We start from the raw sequence: 20,251 nt of genomic DNA, 5'->3' as shown, positions 1-20,251 counted from the left end.
GATCCGTTCAACAGCACTCAGAATGCTAGAGGGAAATGCTGGTCACATTTTTTTAAATTTCAGTACCGACTTGGTACCAAAGTAAGTACTTTTCACAACTCTAGTTGGCTGTACTGAAGTGGGGTTTCAGGTCGTCTGAAACCTCACTTTCTCTCATCATATTCCAGCTCAGAGATGTTGATGTTTCAGACACCTGGACGATAGCCCTCGTGTCAGTGATCTCAGGTTATCTGTTTGAACTGTTGAATGGCTTCTATAATAACTGAGCTTTGAAGACGTGATGTTCCCTCACTGGAGTGAACTGTGAGCTGCTCAGTGTTCCAGCACAATCTTAATTAGATAGATTAGACACAGCAACACAAAGGCTGGTTGGGTAATCTGCTTTGACTGAGCTGGTTATAGGTTTGTCCTGGTTTTCACGCTTTGAAGTCTCGGCGGAGAGGACGCAAGAGCAAAATGAAAGCGAGAAACCGGGAGGAAGCATGATAACAGAGGGTTCAGCGGAGAAGAGACTTTGGGGGACGGAGATTTAATAATCTGATCTAATGCTTCCGTTTTTCTTTACTTTCACTAAGCAAAGCAGATCTGCCAAATTCACCCTTCAAAAAATTGCTTCCAGGGTTTATAAGACGGAATAAACAAAACAAAATTTAAGTCAGTGAATCTCATGCTGTTTCTGGCTGTTTTTACATGGGCTTAATCTTTTATGCTTGCAAATTGGTATTGAATATAGACATTTCTCTGGTGAATAAGGCTCAGAAATTGAGACACGAAAGACTGCCTTATCTAAATACAGCATTCACTGTTGCTTTCATTTAAATTTGACTTCGTTTTATTGATGAAACTGGAAATGTGTTTGTACAGTATATCATTTTTGGCCTGTTTCGAATAATGTTCAAATACATTAAATGCATACATTTGTTTTATATTTAGGACACATATACCTGTTGAATAATTGTGTTTTATTCATGCTTTCATAAAGACACTTTGAGGTTAGCAAAACCGACTATCAGGAAATTAAGATTAAGGGATTAATTTAATTTCTGATTGACATAAAATAAATGACTGGATGATATTTATTATCCCAAATGGCATCTCATAACTAAAAGCCCACTGCAAGATTTTGTGTTACAGTTTATAATTCAAGCCTGAGATTACAACGGATGTGCTTGTAGGAAATACCTGAAATTTAAAGCTCTAAAAAACACAAATCACACACACAAAAAAAAAACCCTAATCTCACCTTCATGAATTAAAAATATAGGCTCTTGCTTAAATATCCAAACATCAATTACTGAATATAATTGATGATACATGTATTATCATTACATATGAATAAGATAAATTTCAAAAGACATTAAATTCATTAAACAACACTAATATTAGTATATGAAAAATTAGAAAGGTAAGCAACTGAAATGTTTGATTGATAATAAACAACAAAATACAGTATGGCTATGGTTCAACTGAACTGGAAACTTGACTTTTCTGAACTCACGTCCTCTAACCGTACACACATATGAAACACTGAAAGCTTCTAACACAGCCAATACAGCCCTGATACTGTCAGGTGACGCTATACCGTTCTGCTCAATTAATGCCTACTTTATAACCTTTATAAGCCTTCACAGTTCACTAGATGTATAATGCTAGTTAAAAATTAACATAGTGTGACACGTGAAAATCCTCAAAGCAAAACACCTTTTTTTCCACTTGAAATATTTTGTATTATTACATCTTTTGGTCTCACAGTGACACTTGAATATCCACATGCAGTAACTGCATCTATTTGTAAAGAGGGTTTTATAACCTTTGGTTACACATTGTACTGACTCTAAGTATTAAGGGTAACACTTTATTTTACAGTGTCATATATGTTACATGTACTTAGTAGTAACAGTAAATTATGCATAATTACATGCAACTGACCCTTTAACCAATAGTAAGTACATGTTGTTAATTAATATTACTCAGTACTTAAATACATAATTACACTGTAACAATGACACCTTAAAATAAAGTGTAACCGTATCAAGTAATGTTAATTAACTACATGTACTTAAAATAGAGTTACGGTTAGGGTTTGGTTTAGTTACTTGTAATTATGCATAATTTACTGTTATTACTATAGTAAGCACATGAAGTAACTATACGTCACCTCAAAATAATAAAGTGTTACCAAATCTTTTTAAATGCTAAAGGATTCCCTCTCCTTTTGGCTTCAGGGTTACACATGATGATAATAATGACTTAATCTATTTCTCATCAAAAAATGGCCATCAGCTCAAAAGCTTTATAATACGTCCAACAATTTGGCTGACAGAAGAGAAGCCCTTTCAAATGGCTCAAACCTCCTAGATTAGCAGATCATTTCCGGACAAAATATGACAACAGAGCAACACTGTGTTTCTCACAAGCTGTGAAAGCAGAGAAAGGGGAAGGCAGTCTCTTGGTGAGGGGAAGATCAATGGGGTTCGAGAGGTTAGTTGAGAGACATTAAGGGCTCGGACGTGGGAAAGTCTGGTGAAGGTGGTGGGGTTTGAGATCTAGAAGCTTCTACGTGTATTGCAGGTGATCTCTGGTCTGGGAGGCGGGGAGGAGACGCAGGAACACGGGTGTAAGTTCACTCACGGTAGAATACATATTCGGTGTAGTTGGCCCAGATTTTGTCATCAGTCTGCTCATGGGCGAAGGCGCAGGTCCCTGTGGAGTTGCAGGCCACCATGTGGAAACCGGCGTCGGCTAACCTGTCAAACGCCTGCTCCAAGAAAGTAAACTTTAGGTAATAGCGCGACGTGTAGCGCTCTGGGGGGCGATCAGGGTCACGGCTTTCGTTCAACGTCTCCCCAAAAACCTCCTTGGCAAGAGAAGTCTTCCCGCACACCATAATGCGAGCCACTCGTCGAAACTTGGCGTCTGTTTGACTGTCCCGGCCGAGAGTGTAGGAGCCCCGGTAGCCGATGGTGATGAACCCGGAGCACTTGCCGTCTCCGGACGGCAGGCCTGAACACGCGGCCGCCCCGAGGGAGGCGAGGTTTCGGGGGATCTCGGCGCTGGGCGAGGGATCCTCGGGGTCGCTCTGGCAGCCCTCGTCGCCCAGAGAGTTCTGCTTACTGATCTTCGGTGCCAACAGTTTAACCAGATCCGGGAGGTTGAAGAATTCGGCCTCCCGCTGAAGCCGTCCACGCTCCGGGAAATGATCCGGCAGGACGAGCTGCTGGTCCCGCATGTAGTCCAGAATGTAGCGAAACAGAAAGCCATCTCTGTCGACGAAAAAACGACCTTTGGTGTCACGAGCCAGGTTTTTGGTGCTCTTCTGGCTAAACATGTCCCACAGGAGGGAGTCTGGCACACTTGTTAAAGTCGAGTAGCGGGTTATATACACCTGACCTCCTACGTTCAGTTCGATAATTTCTGGAAAGGCCAGTTCCTCTACGGGAATGCCAGAGGCGTTGTCGGGTAAAGCCATAATTCAGAATACTAAGACGACACTTGGTGAAGGATTTAAAAAGTCTGTCGACCTGGAACAACAATTCACACTGTGTAGATAGTGGAGTAGGCTATTGTAAGGTCAGAGATATGTGACAAATACGTCTCCAGTTCACAATCACAGTTGCAAAACACAATTTATACATAATAATCCTTCAGAAAATGAGTTCAAAATTCATGTAAATTAGCATACATGGCTCAGAAAAGCTCACCGATGTCAAACACTGCCGAGCAAATGCACATAGTTCTCAGATGATGTTCCTTTCAATTATCCATGTCCATAATCGAAGGTTTTCCAAACGTCCAATTCACAGACACCTACCGTCAGTCACTGTTGAAAATGCCATCTAAAGGGCTGATTTTGCGTATTACATGTCCGTGGAAGAAATAGATGTGGATAATAAAGCGTTGTGATGATCCATTTCTCACAGGATGAGTGTAACGGAGCTCCACTCGCTCATTCTCGCACTCTGTGCTGCGCACTGCAAACTGGACCATAATAATCCCGCGCTCTGGCCACGCCCCTATATTGCCACGTCATCGACGCTAACCCCGCCTCCGCGTTTGTAGCGTCATCCGCAATCGTGTATTGTAAATAATGCATAGGCTACTACATGAGATGAAAACTCTTGCTGCTTTACCAGAAGTCTTTTAATTTGCAATTTCTCACACTTTGTTAGCTCTTAAACGTATCATTGCAAGAAATAATACATTTTAAGGCGTTTCATAATTGTGATTTATTTTTCTATATTCATCATTATCACTTATCTTTAATAATAAAGTTTTTTTTAATATAATTTATTACATTATTTCTCTACTAATAACATTATTATTAGTGTTACTAACATTATTATTCAATTGATCTAATTTTTTGGAAGTTTTTCCTGCATTTTATTCGCATTAGTTAATCATATATTTTTAGTATTTTTTTTTTTTTAATTACATTCGGATTAAGTTTAGAAAGTACCACACAATAATACAATTTTATGAAACACTGACATCTAGTGGATAGAAAGCCCTGACCAGATGTTTCAGAATCACAATCTAAAAGAGCTTCATTACTCACATCTCTCTCTCTCTCTCTCTCTCTCTCTCTCTCTCTCTCTCTCTCTCTCTCTCTCTCTCTCTCTCTCTCTCTCTCTCTCTCTCAGTTTTAAACCAGTTTTAATGATAAAAGTATGGGACTGATTATCTAATTGCACAAGCGATGTTTTCCTCTAAAAAATATTTAACCTAAGGCTCGCAACTAATAATATGAGTATTTTTACATATAGGAGTCAGAAACCTAGTTCCTTTAACACAGTTTGTACAGTTTTTACACTCTCTTACAAATATCTTCATCAACATGGACGGTTAAAATGATAACTATTGTTTTGTTCAAAATTAATTGACCATATTGCAAAAAAAAGAAGAAGGAAAAAACCCGCAATGAAATGAAATCAACGTGACACGGCCTCGCTTCATTCATCAGAATGGAGAAGCTCGGGCTTTAATCAATTGCACCCTGCGTTCAGTGTCAGCATTTCTCCAATCTTTTGTTTCTGCTCTGTAAACTGCAGAGAGTTCTTGGTGAAAGCTATTGAAGCTTGAAACTAACCTTGAACAGACTATTCTGTTCCACTGAATGAAAGCAAGTCACAAGGGCATTTTGTGATTTATTTTCTATTTAATCAGAAAAGCTGGTGACTGCACTTTGTGCCATGCAGGTGAAAAATGGATCCCATTCCTCTCCCCTTTCCATCATTGTCTGTAAAATAAGAAAAAATGAGACTATAAAAGAATGAGCTAAAATCATAAAACGATTTCTGAATTTGTAGTCAACAAAACAGACGCAGAGGTTGAAACAGAAAGTGGCAAACCGAGACGACTACAAAGGCTTCGAATTTACATTAACAAATGTGACAAAACAAGCATTTCCAGATGATAGATTAAGTTCATAATGCTGCAGACTAACTGTGAATATTTGCTGTTCTTTCTTTTGCTTCAACATTATTGGGTTATTGTGGGAGACTAGTCACTGAAACACTGAATGAATTAGTGATTGCAATCAATCACTTACAGTTTACAGAGGAGCTTGTTAAAATCACTGCAAGCTTATTTTGATAAGAGCGTCAGGTGTATGGACTGAGAAGGTCAACAAAGGGGGCGTCCTCAGCCCACATATCCTTCATGAGTTTCCCCACACACTCTCTCAGCAAGAGAGAGAGAGATCCATCGCATTCACTCATCCTCAAGTATGAGTTTCTTCCTTCTGCTGAACACAAAAGAAGATATTTTGAAGAATGTCGGTAACCTAACAGTTGATGGACCCCATTGACTTATTTTTTTTCTTACTATGGAAGTCAGTGGGTTTCATTTTTGTTTCAATGCTCAAACTTTAAAAAAAAAAAAAAAAAAAAAAAAAAAAAAAAGCAAAAGCAATTGAAAATTACTGCTTCACAACGTCATTCTATGACATTAAAACCTTTAAATGGAGACGTTCTCTTATCTGTGACTCATGAAGACATACAGAATGTGTGTCCCTTGAAACCACAAAGAAAATAAAACCCAACACAGATGTGTGGCGGCTCTCTTGAAGCTACACACAGGTTGCTATAAGAAGCCTTTAAGGGCTTCGAGCCACTTAAACAGTGCTGAAAATCTATTGGAGGAATGACTGTAAATCTATAGGGGAGGAAGTAGATGTCAGAAAGACGAAAATACGTTCAACCACCTCCTTCTTCCGCTGAACATCTAACCGCGTTACAGACATGTTGTTGGTCATGGAAAGAATAGCTGATTTGTATTTGAATGCAATACTGCGCCTATTTAAGAAAGCATTTATCCTCCTTCGTGGAAACTAATAAACATTTCTGTCTTTAAGCCAGCATAAGCATAATGCAGCCAACTAGGCTTATCACATTAACATCAAATGTGTGTGTGTGTGTGTGTGTTTTATTTATTTATTTATTTATAGTTAATGATTGTGGACTGAACTATGTGTTTGAAAGATTAGTGCAGCTTCTGTGAATAATGCAGTAGATTCTGCAGTATATGTTTAGAGACAGACATAAGGCACAAGTAAACAAAGAAGGTATATTTTTATGCTGAAAATGTATATTTTTATTTTTGAAAAGACATGCTAGGAGGAACTGTAATAAAGTTAATGAAGCAAAGGGGTTAAAGGTATAGGTTAATGATTAATCGGATAACTAGGCCTATTTTGCTTGATAGAACAGCTCAGCTAAGGGTTGGATCATCATATAAAATATATAAATGGTAGGCTACAAGTAAATGTGTGCAGCTCAATATTTTTTAATATCATGATAAATTATGTTTTACTAAATATTAAAATAGGCCTGAAGATCTCAAGCTGACCAGATGTCAAAGGGATATTTCCTAGTTCAGTGCTCAAAATACCATTGAAATTTCACTTTGTATAGGCTTTAGGTTGAAGTTTTTATATCTTTACTTTATTTTTGTTTTGTTTTCTTTCCTTACACTAACACTCCAGTCGGTGGCGATGATAAAGTTCATCTGGTTTGTCAACCGCCATTAAATCGAAGTAGAAGGAGGAGGCGTGGCCAGCAGGTGACGTCACGCGCGCTCCGTCTGAGATCAACAATGGCCGAGAGGTAGTGGAGACTCGCACTTTGGGATCGACATCGAATAGAACATATATCAACAATTACACCTCTCTCTGTTTATTGGGATCTACTCCATTTCCTGTACGACCTTTAAAAAAATAAACAAACAAAAAAATGCCCAATATTAAAATTTTTAGCGGGAGCTCCCACCAGGATCTGTCCCAGAAGATCGCGGACCGCCTCGGACTGGATTTGGGGAAGGTGGTAACGAAAAAGTTTAGCAACCAAGAAACGTGGTGAGTTATTCCTAGAAATTATCTGGTTAACATTATATGTTAGTTTATGATGTTGGAGTGCCGTTACTCGCGGGCTGCTGTGAGTTGTAGTTCACATAAAGAGCACCAGCGGACCACGTGGGTTTGAAAACACTACAATTCCCAGAATGCTGTGCGTCCGCATGCGAAGCGATGCCTAATATGCTTCAGTTTCAACGTACATTTTGTGACTAAAATTGCCATTAAATATTATTTAAATACTAAACGTCTGTTGAATGGACAATTATATTAGTATCGATTGAGTTTATGCACCTTGAGACCAAGAGCATTCAGTCATTCTGTGATTGCTTCGCTTACGCTCCCCACCCCACATGATCGATTTAATTACATTTCCCACGATGAGAGTCTGGTGGGTCACTTAAACGTTGTCACAGGGCCGTAATGTGCATTTATTCGTTCAATAGGGGAATAATTCTTTGTCTGCTTTCTGACTCCATGTGAAATATCCCTGAGCGCGCTGTGTGACAGTAATTACTGCTTATCGGTTTGCTATGAGAAACATTGATAAAGAATGTTTTATTTCATAGCACGCCTTCGTGCACCGGTGTACTTTTACAAAACAAGAACAATGTTTCAGTGATGGTTTCACGGTTATACAGTAGCTTAGATGTAAGACGATACTTAGTGATTAAGTTACCTGATTCAGATTGCATAACTTACACGTTGCCCCACGGTTACATGGTGATAACAGTGTTTATCAATATTTTTTGGCAATGTAGCTTATGATATACTCCAAACTTTTTGCCTCGCATCGTTAAAGGTGTAGTTCACCCCCCCAAAAAAGAAAAAAATACTTTTTATTAAGATTTATCATTTACTCACCCTCAAGTTGTTCCAAACCTGTACACGTTTCTTTCTTCTGTTGAACATAAAATATGTTTTAAAGAATTAGACAAACAAAACAATTGATGTGCCCCATTGACTTCCATAGTATAATTTCTTAGTTTTACTATGGAGTCATTTGTGTTCAGTACAAGAAAGAAACTCATACAAGTTTGGAACATGAGGGTGAGTAAATGATTTTTCGGATGAACTATTATTGGGGCGATATGACCAAAATCCATTATGATATGAGTAAGTTTATTTCATGATAACTAGCCTATCACAATATAGTTATTTTTGCTGTAAATAAGGTTTTTATGATATACATTTTTGATAACCACTAAAATGTAATAATTCTTGTCACCACTTTAAATATCACAAAAAACTAATACTGGCCTAAGTACAAAAAATAAAATAAAAAGCTTACTAAGCTCTCCAGCTTACTGAAGAAAAGTAAACTGTGATAAAGAAAGAACAAAGAAACTAACTTCGAGCATATAGGAAAACAAACTACAATAGAAAAAGACACAAATGAAATAGACCTACCAGAAATAAATACATTTGAATTGTATAAAATAATCAAATGTATTAAAAACACTGCATAGTCTAAAAAAAAAGTTTATTCTTTTTAAATTTACAAAAGTGATTCAGTCAAGTGCAGTGAGATATTTTCTCTCTTTTTTTGTTGTTGTTTGATTAGCATTAATAAGGACAGCAGGTAAATTAGGCTGCTGTCCCTTTAAGACCGACTGCACGGATCAAATACACTTGTGCGTTTTCTTTCTCAACTGTTCACATTCACTTATGTACGTGTTTACTTGCAAATGCATGGTCACTTTAATACACAAGTATGTGTGTTTAACTGTTAAACAGTTGCTCAGACAGCACGTGCATATAACGAAATCAGTTGTATTTCGCTGCTTACTCCGCTTCAACATTTAAAATCACTGTTTTTTTAACCGCAATACTTAAAAACGCAAGCCTTCATGACCACAGCAACGTCACATGAGCTAAAATCTACCGGTGGACAAATTTCACCACTACATGAAACAAATGTTCTATTTGTAAGAGAAGTTTTATTTGTTGATGTTCAAAGTGGGACATCTAAATAGTGTAATGTTTTCCAGTATAATGTACCCGTTGATTTGGGTCAGGTCTATACGCAGAGGTGCTTTGCTAACTTTGACCCGTTCCTCCTCGTGTGCAGTGTGGAGATCGGTGAGAGTGTCCGCGGGGAGGATGTCTACATTGTCCAGAGTGGCTGTGGTGAAATTAATGATAACCTTATGGAACTTCTGATCATGATAAACGCCTGCAAAATCGCATCAGCCTGCCGAGTCACAGCGGTCATCCCATGCTTCCCGTACGCCCGGCAAGACAAGAAGGATAAGGTGGGCTGAAGGTTAAATGCCATCATTTGGGATGTAATCTGTGCACATTTGTGTGCATGCTTGCTGGATGTTTTGTAGTTTGTTGGAAAGTAGGTTGCATACTTTAATGAATCAGTCAGTTGTCGTGAAATAATGTGTGATCTTCTCATTTGTCCTGTGCAGAGTCGGGCACCCATTTCTGCCAAGTTGGTGGCAAACATGCTGTCGGTCTCTGGTGCCGACCACATCATAACCATGGATCTGCATGCATCTCAGATACAGGTGGGTTTGATGGCACTGAAAACCGTTCAGTGATAAAACAAACAAACTTAGTGTGTTTTAGATTGACAGGAAAAAAAAGTGCAGATTATAGTGAACACACTTCCTCCTAGATTTTTGGTGTAGAATGAGAATAAGGGGCAAAAAAAGGTATTTTTTCGATAGTTCCCTTTAGACGTCCAGGGCTTGACATTAACACACATCAACCGCCAAATGTGTGTGTGTGTTTCAGCAGTGGCGTGTAACACAGTCACTTCTGCGAGCCACTTTGGCGGGTTGAATTTTATATATAATGTATACATTTTTATATTGTAGTCTTTTGAAAAGGCATCTGAAATAATAAACTAAGTGCAATGTAGTGTTGTCAAAAATAACAATACAATACATTCAATACATCTCAACACTAAAATATCTGAAACGCTTCCAATACAAATTTTGGTTACACTTTATTTTAAGGTGTCATTGTTACAGTGTAATTATATATTTAAGTACTGAGTAATATTAATTGATTACATGTACTTTCTATAGGGTTTGGGCAGGATTAGGATTTGGTTGAGGGTTAGTTGCATGTAATTATGCATAATTTACTGCTATTACTACGGTAAGTACATGTAACATATGTAACAAGGACGCTGTAAAATAAAGTGTTACCCAAATTCTTTTGCAGAATAGATACATGGCACCAGCTGCTCTTTCTCTCATTTCTCCGACAGCAAGTGAAACACAAACCCCGTCTCTCTTCACTCACTCGATTCATTTGCTCCGGATGAATATTGTTGGTGTTAGGGTGCTTGGGAATGCACGTATTGCGCATAATTTGACTCATTCTGGCTAGTTTTGTGCTCACACCCAAAGTGCAGCACATAAAGCCTCTCAGTACTAAATTTAGTTGCGCTTAAACAGTCAAATACACACAAAATAATGTCAAAACACAAGTCTTGATGTAAACACACAGTCAGTGATGCTGAAGTGAACAGAAAGAAAAGGCATGTGTAACAATATAATGGATCCGTGCGTCGGGTCTTAAAGTGACAGCAGCCTAATAAACCTCATGCCAAATTATGAGACAATATAAAAAATACAAAATAAATTTCTTATGGTATCGATGTCAAAATTGTGGCCAGCGAAAACGCTGAATGGCTAGTAACCTTGGAAAACCACTAGTGGCTGGTGAACATAAGTTGATGAACTATAAGTAACTTTGCAACTACATGTCAACTAACTCTGAGTATTAGTACACTGTTAGGTTGACATGTAGTCACAAAGTTACTTGTAGTTAGTGATGCTATCTTTGTACCTACACATTATCTTTCAGTAACCACTAATGACCAGAATGCATGAAGAGGTGTGGGAATCGACCTCAAAGATCTGAATTGGTTCTCCTCCTATTTCAGGGGTTTTTCGACATTCCAGTGGACAATTTATACGCAGAGCCGGCCGTTTTGAAATGGATTAAGGAAAATATCCCAGAATGGAAGAACTGCACTATTGTGTCACCTGATGCTGGAGGAGCCAAGAGGTCTGTCGGCCGTCTGAATTATGGCATGTTCGGTTTTGCTCTTAGCACGTGTAACTGCTGACTGAGCTGTTTCTCCATTGACAGGGTGACCTCCATTGCAGACAGGCTAAATGTTGACTTTGCCCTTATTCACAAAGAAAGGAAAAAGGCAAATGAGGTGGACCGCATGGTTCTGGTTGGAGATGTGAAAGACCGGGTGGCCATATTGGTTGATGATATGGCAGACACATGCGGTACCGTCTGCCACGCTGCTGATAAGTAAGAAACTAGCACATATAATAATAAAACATGTTATTTGAATAGCAGATGCTGTTCAGAATACTTCACTGGTCATGGAGAAAAAAAACAGTTAAAAGCAATATATTATTAAAAATTGTAAATAAGAGAAAAAAAAAAAAACATGGCTGTTTCCAATGTTTTTAGTATATATTGCATCATTTATTTGTGTTTTTCTTGTGTAATTTAAGAGTTTAATGGATTTTTTTTCTTTATTTCTGCATTAAGGTTAATATCAGCGGGTGCAGTCAAAGTATACGCCATCCTGACCCATGGCATCTTCTCTGGACCGGCCATTTCACGCATCAACAACGCTTGCTTTGAGGCTGTAGTCGTGACCAATACCATTCCTCAGGAGGAGAAGATGAAACACTGCCCCAAAATACAGGTTTGTCACGCCAGGAATCTTTCATTCAAATCGAAGCACTGAATTCAGTCTGTACTGAATCATCATAGTGTTTTTTTTTCTTCTTTTTTATTTCAAAATGGATAATTTGGTCCAAAACAGCTAAATGTCTAAACAAAGGTGGAGATGAAAACAAAAAGGTTTTTTTATTAGTTTTCCCTGTCATGAAAAAAAAAAAAAAACTCTGAACAAAAGCACAGATGCATTAAAAGTTTGGGTACCACGGGGATAACGAAGTTACCTGGGCCAAAATAATCATGCTTATTTGTCAGCAAAAGGGGCATTTTAAGTTATCCAGGGCACAGATCCAGGGCATCCGTGAAATATACAGTTTGTACTTCAGTATTTCTGTATCGCCGCTACGGACAGTCGGATCAACAGAGGGTTATTAACAGAACAGATATTGTAAGAGTAGGTTTATCACTGAGAACTGTATCATCATACCTTGTCTACTATTTAAACGGCATTGTGGCATAGAGGTGTAACGATTCACTCAAGTCACAATTCGATACTATCCGAATATTTTAAGCCAAAATAAAGAAGAGTTTTTTTTTAATCATTTATTAGTCAAGTCAAGTCATCCTCATTTATATAGCGCTTTTAACAATGTAGATTGTCTCAAAGCAGCTTTACAGAGACAAGCGTATAATTTAAGGTAAGATTGTTTTGGCTTTATAGCGGTTCTTTAATAAAGTTATTTTCCAGCTAAAGTTAGTTTTGATTGATTCGCTTCCGTCGCAACGATCATTTATTATTAAATTAGGGGCCGCTAAGACGACACCATTCTCTCTACATAAACTTTAAACACGAACCTGTGAGAAACGCTGATGGCGTTCACATGCGCATTAAGAATTGGTTCTATAGTTATGTGCGTTTGAATATATGTGCGCAGGTTTGGAATTTCCTACAGACCAAGCCTAAACAAAGTACTGGTCTTTCCTTATAAATTTTGATACAGAATTTTATTTTGTCACTTCGGGGTAGGTACGTGAAACGAATTTTCCCGACAACGCTTTATCTGTAGAGTGGTAGTGGGATCCTCCATAGGGAGAGACTAGTTGGCACTTCAGCACTGCGTTGTCATCGGGTCCAGGCGAAGGTCCTTCATCAGATCTGGATACGGCCCGGATCCGGCAGGCTGCAGGAAAACCTCGGGATAAACACAGACACTAAAATTAGCGTAGATGCCATTCTTCTCATGATGTAACAAGTACATCAGGATTTATGGGAAGTGTTCCCGGTTCCAGCTGACCTAATCTATGCAGCCTAACATTAAATTATAGAAGTCTATAATGTATTATGTGAACGCTAGGTCAAAGAGATGTGTCTTTAATCTAGCTTTGAACTGACAGAGTGTGTCTGCTTCCCGGACAATGTTAGGAAGACTGTTCCAGAGTTTTGGTGCTAAATAGGAGAAGGATCTACCGCCAGCAGTCGATTTTGATATTCTAGGTATTATCAACTGGCCGGAGTTTTGAGATCGCAATAGACGTGAAGGACTATAATGCGTTAAGAGCTCACTCAAGTACTGCGGAGCTAAACCATTCAGTGCTTTGTAAGTCATCAGCAATATTTTAAAACTGATGCAATGTTTAATAGGGAGCCAATGCAGTGTTGACAGAACCGGGCTAATATGGTCATACTTCCTGGTTCTGGTAAAAACTCGAGCTGCTGCGTTTTGAACTAGCTGTAGTTTGTTTATTATTACATTTATTGTTATTAAAATTATATTATTATTTATTATTATCAGGACCCACATATATTCCCTCACTGCATTTTTATACATTATATTCAGAATTATATATATAATAGTTTAATGTCACTGAAACTCTTCTCACGCAGTTCTCACGCTTTCAGTTCAGGCTGAAAATAACCGGATCCTGTTTTCAAGTTTTGCAAAAATCCTGTCTATTCATTGTATGCTTTCGAAATATAGAGTTGGCTTCTGTTTTAATATACCTAAAGTGTACCTAAAATAAAACGAGTTTAATATACAGGTTTGTGGCACTTAATTTCTTTTTATTAATTAACCATTTGTAAACTTATGTTCACTGTTCTTTTTTATAAATATATTTGTATTAAATCTATATTCATTGAGTCGAATCGGGAATCGAAATCGAATTTAGAATCGAAATCGAATCGAATTGGAACATCTGAATCGATACCCAGCCCTAGGTATAAGTGACTCAAACTCACAGCGCTTTAAGACGGAGCAGCGTTTACAGAGCCGTACATCAATGACAAGCTGCGCATAAAAAAATAAAAAAAACCTTTGCACTTTCAAAATCGCGATAAGCCAACTCGATTTAAGTCAAGTCATCTTCATTTATATAGCGCTTTTAACAATGTAGATTGTTTCAAAGCAGCTTTACAGAGATAAAGTATAATTTAAGGTAACAGAGAATGTTTTGGCTTTATAGTGGTTCTTTAAAGGAGAACTCCGGTCAATTTTAACATTGAGCTAATTTTTTTGTACATTTGGAGTGCTGTCAATACAGAGAACAACGACAAAAATCGGTGTTGCCTACACCGTGTTATCCTCTTTTTAAAATTTGCACCCTGTTGACTTCAATGGGGCAAGTTTTAAACCTGCTTTTAGCCTCTTAACATCCTTGATGTGTCATTACAAGTGCACAGGTCATGTGAGTGATTCCTTCGGAGTGAACGCGGGTGAATCTGACTGCAGTAGATGTGAAAGATATGAATAAAAATGATATTTATTTATCCAGCGCTCATACCTCTATTTACATCCTGTTTTCGGTCAAAGTCCATAGTAATCGATTGTCGAGTTCACGCGCATGATCATAGGTACTAAACCAATGCGCGTGAACTCGACAATCGATTACAATGGACTTTGACCGAAAACAGGATGTAAATACAGGTATGAGCGCTGGCTAAATAAATATCATTTTTATTCATATCTTTCACATCTACTGCAGTCAGATTGACTCGCGCTCACTCCGATGGCGTTCACATGCGCATTAAGAATTGGTTCTATAGTTATGTGCGTTTGAATATATGTGCACAGGTTTGGAATTCCCTACAAACCAAGCCTAAACAAAGTACTGGTGTTTCCTTATAATTTTTGATACAGAATTTTATTTTATTTTATCAATTCGGGGTAGATACGCGAATTGAGTTTCCCAACGACGCTTTATCTGTAGAGTGGGAAAGGGATCCTCCATAGGGAGAGACTAGTTGGCACTTCAGCACTGCGTTGTCATCGGGTCCAGGCGAAGGTCCTTCATCAGATCTGGATACGGCCTGGATCCGGCAGGCTGCGGGAAGACCTCGGGATAAACAAAGACACTAAAATTAGCGTAGATGCCATTCTTCTTGTGATGTAACGAGTACATCAGGATTTATGGGAAGTGTTCCCGGTTCCAGCTGACCTAATCTATGCAGCCTAACACTGAATTATAGAAGTCTATAATGTATTATGTGAATGCTAGATCAAAGAGATGTGTCTTTAGTCTAGCTTTGAACTGACAGAGTGTGTCTGCTTCCCTGACAATGGTAGGAAGACTAACCATTTAGTGCGATTACATGTAAATTGCGTTTAATCGTGCAGCCCTAGTCATTATGGGAATGATCTGACTGCATCTGCATCTGTGTAGGAAAGCTAATACTGGCATTTGGGTGATAGATAAATAAATATGGGAAAAAATAGATTCGTGGCTTTTGAGAATCGATTTTGAATCGACCACATATTTAAAAAACGATGAATCGAAAAATCAATTTTTTTGCCCAGCCCTACTTATAACCAGGGTTCCCACGGGTCCTTGAAATCCTTGAAAGTTTGTGAATCTGAAAAAAAAGTTTTCAAGGCCCTGGAAAGTTTTTGAAAATGTCCTTGAAAGTGCTTGAATTTATTTTGTGCAAGAAGTTTTCTTTAAATTCCATATTATTCCCTCTGATCCGCTAATGTTATTTCGTCAACACTTCGTGGCCTGTGTAAACTAGCTTGCTTGATTTACGTTAGTTACACGCATTTACGCGTTACGTTGCTTGAGGTACTTTGTGTTGTACATTGCCATGTTCACGCCATGCGCAAAACTGCAACGATGTATCTTACAAGGTAACACGATGTAACCTTGCTCTCACTTGAAACGTGTCCCCACATTAAGTCCTTGAATTTGAGGGTATTGGACCTGGAAAGTCCTTGAAGGGTCCTTGAATTTGAAGTTAAACAAGGCGTGGGAACCCTGCATAACGTGCATTTGAAAAAGCAACACGCGTCAAACCGCTCTGAGAAGCATTTAATAACCTCCAACAAAAGACATTTAATAACATGCTTTTACTCTTAACTCACTTCATAACGAGAGCTGAGCTCATTCTTCTGTGAGATGATGTGCTTCTTACACAGAAGAAAGCAGTCGTGTGTTTATAAGTCGTGTTTCAATCTTCTGTTTATTCAGCTCTAGCGATAGGGATTTCCTGGAATGACGTGCGTTATCTACTTCTGCGGCGGGGCATATTTGGTGTGTGTGTGTGTGTGTGTGAGAGACGTCCTCTGGTGTTCAGATGGATATGTGGTGTGTGTGTGTGTGAGACGCCCTCTGGTGTTCAGATGGATATGTGGTGTGAGACGCCCTCTGGTGTTCAGATGGATATGTGGTGTGTGTGTGTGTGAGACGCCCTCTGGTGTTCAGATGGATATGTGGTGAGAGACGCCCTCTGGTGTTCAGGTGGATGTGTGTGTGTGTGAGAGACGCCCTCTGGTGTTCAGATCATAGACAGTATGAGAAGTGGACAGAGCCATCTCATTGGAACTCAATTGAGACAAGTGAAGCCCATTTTTAGCGATTTTTTTTTAGCACTTCCATTCCTGACTCAAACCGACTCAAACTTAGCTTGATGACGTGAGCAACCTGTCTGACAGATGTAAATCTTCTAGTAGCTGTGCGTGCAAACTGCCAACGTTAATCTTGCAGAGACGGCGAGCTTGAGCAAAGAGTTCTTTGGCGTGAGTGAGCAGGAGTAAGTATTCTGATTAATTATTATGTATAGTATTTATTTTAAAATGTATCTATGTGCTTCTCCCTTGACGTCCCCCCGATTGCCCGCGAGCTTCTCGCGAGGTAATTTCTTTACTGTGCGACAGAGAGTCGAGTGGTTATGACGCAATCGTTAGCCTATTTTTACAAAAACTGTTTCTACGGGGCCATAATGTAACATAGAAGGTAATGGAGCCCTTTATACATTGTTGTGTTTCTTTAGAAATAAATAATGGACAAATGGAGTCTTTAAACGCCTCAGATGTAAAGTTATTCGCTGTCAAAGTGACGCCAAAATGAATGGGAGTCAATGGAATGCTAACGCAAGTGAAGTTCTGCTACAAGATGGCGGCACGCGGCCGGCTTCAACTTCCGGTCGATGGATTACCCGCCTGGTTCAGATGGATGTGTGTGTGTGTGTGTGTGTGTGAGAGACGCCCTCTGGTGTTCAGATGGAGCAGCGTTTACTACCGATCAGCCGCTGCACTGACAAACTGCGCATAAAATAATTGCAGCCTTTGCCAAATCGCGTACGGTTTCAGTGCGATTAATTGTGCAGCCCTAATAATGACCAACACAATCTACCAGGCAGCGTCTGGTTTAAGACATGTTTTTTCTGGGCGGTAAATAATGCCGCAAACACCAGTAGATTGACGAGCGCAAACCTTAGAAAATCAACTTGCGAGATTCATTTAAATACTCTCCTCCCATAAATAAGGTCAGCTGCAAAAATGACCCCGTCCACACATGTTCAGCGCTAATTTCTCACTTCAGGAAATCCTGACAGTAGTTTTTTTTAACACCAAAAGAGTGTTCGTAAATCTGTCCCAAAAGACACTGTTCTCCACTCCTCAAATACATAAAACATTAGTCTTTCCACACAGTGTTCAGAATAAAGAAAACTCTGAACTTATTCATAGACCACCTTTATTTACCCTGGCACTGCAAACAAGCAGAGACAGTCTCCAGTACAGTCTCTCTGTACGAGCTTTAATCACAAGCTCTTAGTGTTTAATTCAAGCTCTGGTATATAGTATAGGCAAAAAATAACTTTATTAACCGGTATTTTTTCTTATCAAACTGTTTTCAGAACGGTAATGTTACAGCAGGAACGCATGAACAAACGTTAAAATACTGATTCTGCTCTGAGTGAATCCATTTCATTTTCTTTGTTTTTAAGCCCTGATTAATACAGATTATTATTTGCTACATACATCTAAATATATTTTTTGTAAATAATTAAATATTAGATCAGATTAGCACAGATTTGCCCATGGTTGTGTGGAGGATCAGCATAGTTCCCATGTACTGAAACGTGCTGTGGCGAGTTTTTGTGCAATCTAGTGGTTTAAAAGGGAATCATGCGCCTTTAGCTTCCCTATAAAACAGAAGAAATGTCATTTAAAATGTTTTAAAATGCATTCGAGATGCTGTCATACAGATGTTCTGTCTTTACGATATGATCTGATCTCTGCAGGTTATCGACATTTCCATGATCCTGGCGGAGGCCATCCGCAGGACCCACAACGGCGAGTCAGTCTCGTACCTCTTCAGTCACGTGCCGCTGTGACATCTCCAGCTCCGGCTCCATGACTGCGTTCATCATTCCCAAAGAGATCCCACCTGACGCCATGTGTTTCCAGAGCAAGACTTCAACCGTTCCCTCCTGAAAGTTAAACACGGGATGTTTTCATAGTCTGTTTTACTTACAAATCGCTGTTACAATCTGTGACTGAAAGTTAGACGTTAGCTTAATCGTGACGACAACCTCATTTATTTATTTGCATCCATTTCTATGCTTTGAGAAACGTCAAGTCACATTATGAATAAGTTGTAGAGAGAAGACTTTGACAGCCTTCTTCAAATGGACACGGTTTATTTTGAAATTCAAGATTTTGTTCACTATACAAAGGTGATTTTTAGCTTGTTCCTCTTGCAGGCTGGAGCTCAACAGTAGAGTCTGAAAGAATTGGCTGGTTTTATTTCATTTTCCTGATTTTATTTTGCAAAGAATGTTTTTATTAACTCTTTTTATGAACATTTCTATGAACAATAAAAATCTTTTTGGTTACATTACTCCATTCTGATTTCCCTCAGATTTGTTTCTACTGTGTGGTTGATTTCTTTGATGTCTTTATTTGAATTGGTTATCATATTTCAGAATACTGGGCTAAATGTAAAGAAGTGCTGTGGTGACACATTTGCTCTGGTAAACTTTTACTTCAGATCGCTTATTTTGAAAGCATTTGAATGTGTTTGAAATTAAATGCAAGCAAGCATTGCTTTTTGCTAATCTGTTTAATAATTAATTTATTATGAAACGGGATGTGCACAGATTACAGGAAGTAAAACCAAACCAAACCATTAAAAAAAAAAAAAAAAAAACCTGTTTACAAGAACGAGTTGTACCGTTATGTTGGAGGTTTGGCGTGAATAAATTATAGTCCATGAGCCAGGGCCCCAAATTTGGTCCATCGGTATCAACAGGGGGGCAAATGCTATCATTGTTTTTTGGCAAGGTATACACCCCTAGTATTAGAAAAATCACGATAGCAGTGCAGGGGTGGTAGCGAAATCACTTTTTTGAGCTCATGAAGTTACTAACCCCCTAAAATAAATTCCGTTTTTGAAATCTGGTGTATATCTGGTTTAGGCTCATGCCAGGGATATTGTCAATATTCTATAATATGGTGCTTGGTATCGTTGGAAAGGGGACCTTTTAGGCTTTCATTTAAGACCAGTACTGAATCTGTCTGACAAACACAGAGGTCACATGACTTCTTTAAACCAGAAATAACACACATTTTTCCACAATTTCCGCCTAAACTGTATGCTTTCTTTTATCCCTGTGGCATGAAAGAACACCACGGACACAAAACTCAACAACTTCAATACTCAAGGCACTCTGATGACTCAGAAAATGTATAATATACCCATACTATTTATTTGTGAGAGCCTTAAATTAGACGTGTGCAGCCAGTACAAGTCTTCAAAATAGAATAGAGCCAATAGAATGGACAAATAGAATACCCTATTAGTCCAGGGCCAAATGGCCTATTTATTCATGCACAGTTGTAATAAAAAGTAATTGTTTCAATAGTGTAGTCAATGGTGTTGTCAACATAACACTTGTAAGTGGTTTAACAAAATGTTTCTATCATGTATTTTGATATTCACCCACTTTCAGTTAGA

General features: G+C 38.6%; 2 protein-coding genes across 2 annotated transcripts; one reads left to right on the top strand and one right to left on the bottom strand.

The window, feature by feature from the left end:
- Positions 1-83: 83 nt before the first annotated feature.
- Positions 84-3,974, bottom strand: kctd12b (potassium channel tetramerisation domain containing 12b). Its single transcript, XM_079892781.1, has one exon. It carries the CDS (start codon positions 3,467-3,469, stop codon positions 2,624-2,626), a length of 846 nt encoding a protein of 281 aa, XP_079748907.1. The 5' UTR covers positions 3,470-3,974; the 3' UTR covers positions 84-2,623.
- Positions 3,975-7,025: 3,051 nt separating this feature from the next.
- prps1b (phosphoribosyl pyrophosphate synthetase 1B) lies at positions 7,026-19,425 on the top strand. Its single transcript, XM_079892710.1, has 7 exons — positions 7,026-7,351; positions 9,420-9,603; positions 9,766-9,864; positions 11,256-11,380; positions 11,465-11,638; positions 11,885-12,044; positions 18,537-19,425. Exons 1-7 carry the CDS (start codon positions 7,230-7,232, stop codon positions 18,627-18,629), a joined length of 957 nt encoding a protein of 318 aa, XP_079748836.1. The 5' UTR covers positions 7,026-7,229; the 3' UTR covers positions 18,630-19,425.
- Positions 19,426-20,251: the final 826 nt, after the last annotated feature.

Source organism: Squalius cephalus (genome assembly GCF_949319135.1).
Source record: "Squalius cephalus genome assembly, chromosome: 14".
Lineage (NCBI taxonomy): Eukaryota > Metazoa > Chordata > Actinopteri > Cypriniformes > Leuciscidae > Squalius > Squalius cephalus.
The sequence above is the reverse complement of the archived record's forward strand: the minus strand, read 5'-3'. Positions and strand labels throughout refer to the sequence as shown.

What these genes read in the sequence shown, in the direction of transcription:
- kctd12b (XM_079892781.1), bottom strand. Translation starts at nt 3,469, where the DNA reads ATGGCTTTACCCGACAACGCCTCTGGCATTCCCGTAGAGGAACTGGCC.
- prps1b (XM_079892710.1), top strand. Translation starts at nt 7,230, where the DNA reads ATGCCCAATATTAAAATTTTTAGCGGGAGCTCCCACCAGGATCTGTCC. An exon ending in TGCATGCATCTCAGATACAG is followed by an intron (nt 9,865 to 11,255) that starts GTGGGTTTGATG and finishes CTCCTATTTCAG; the next exon opens with GGGTTTTTCGACATTCCAGT. An exon ending in GTCTGCCACGCTGCTGATAA is followed by an intron (nt 11,639 to 11,884) that starts GTAAGAAACTAG and finishes TTCTGCATTAAG; the next exon opens with GTTAATATCAGCGGGTGCAG.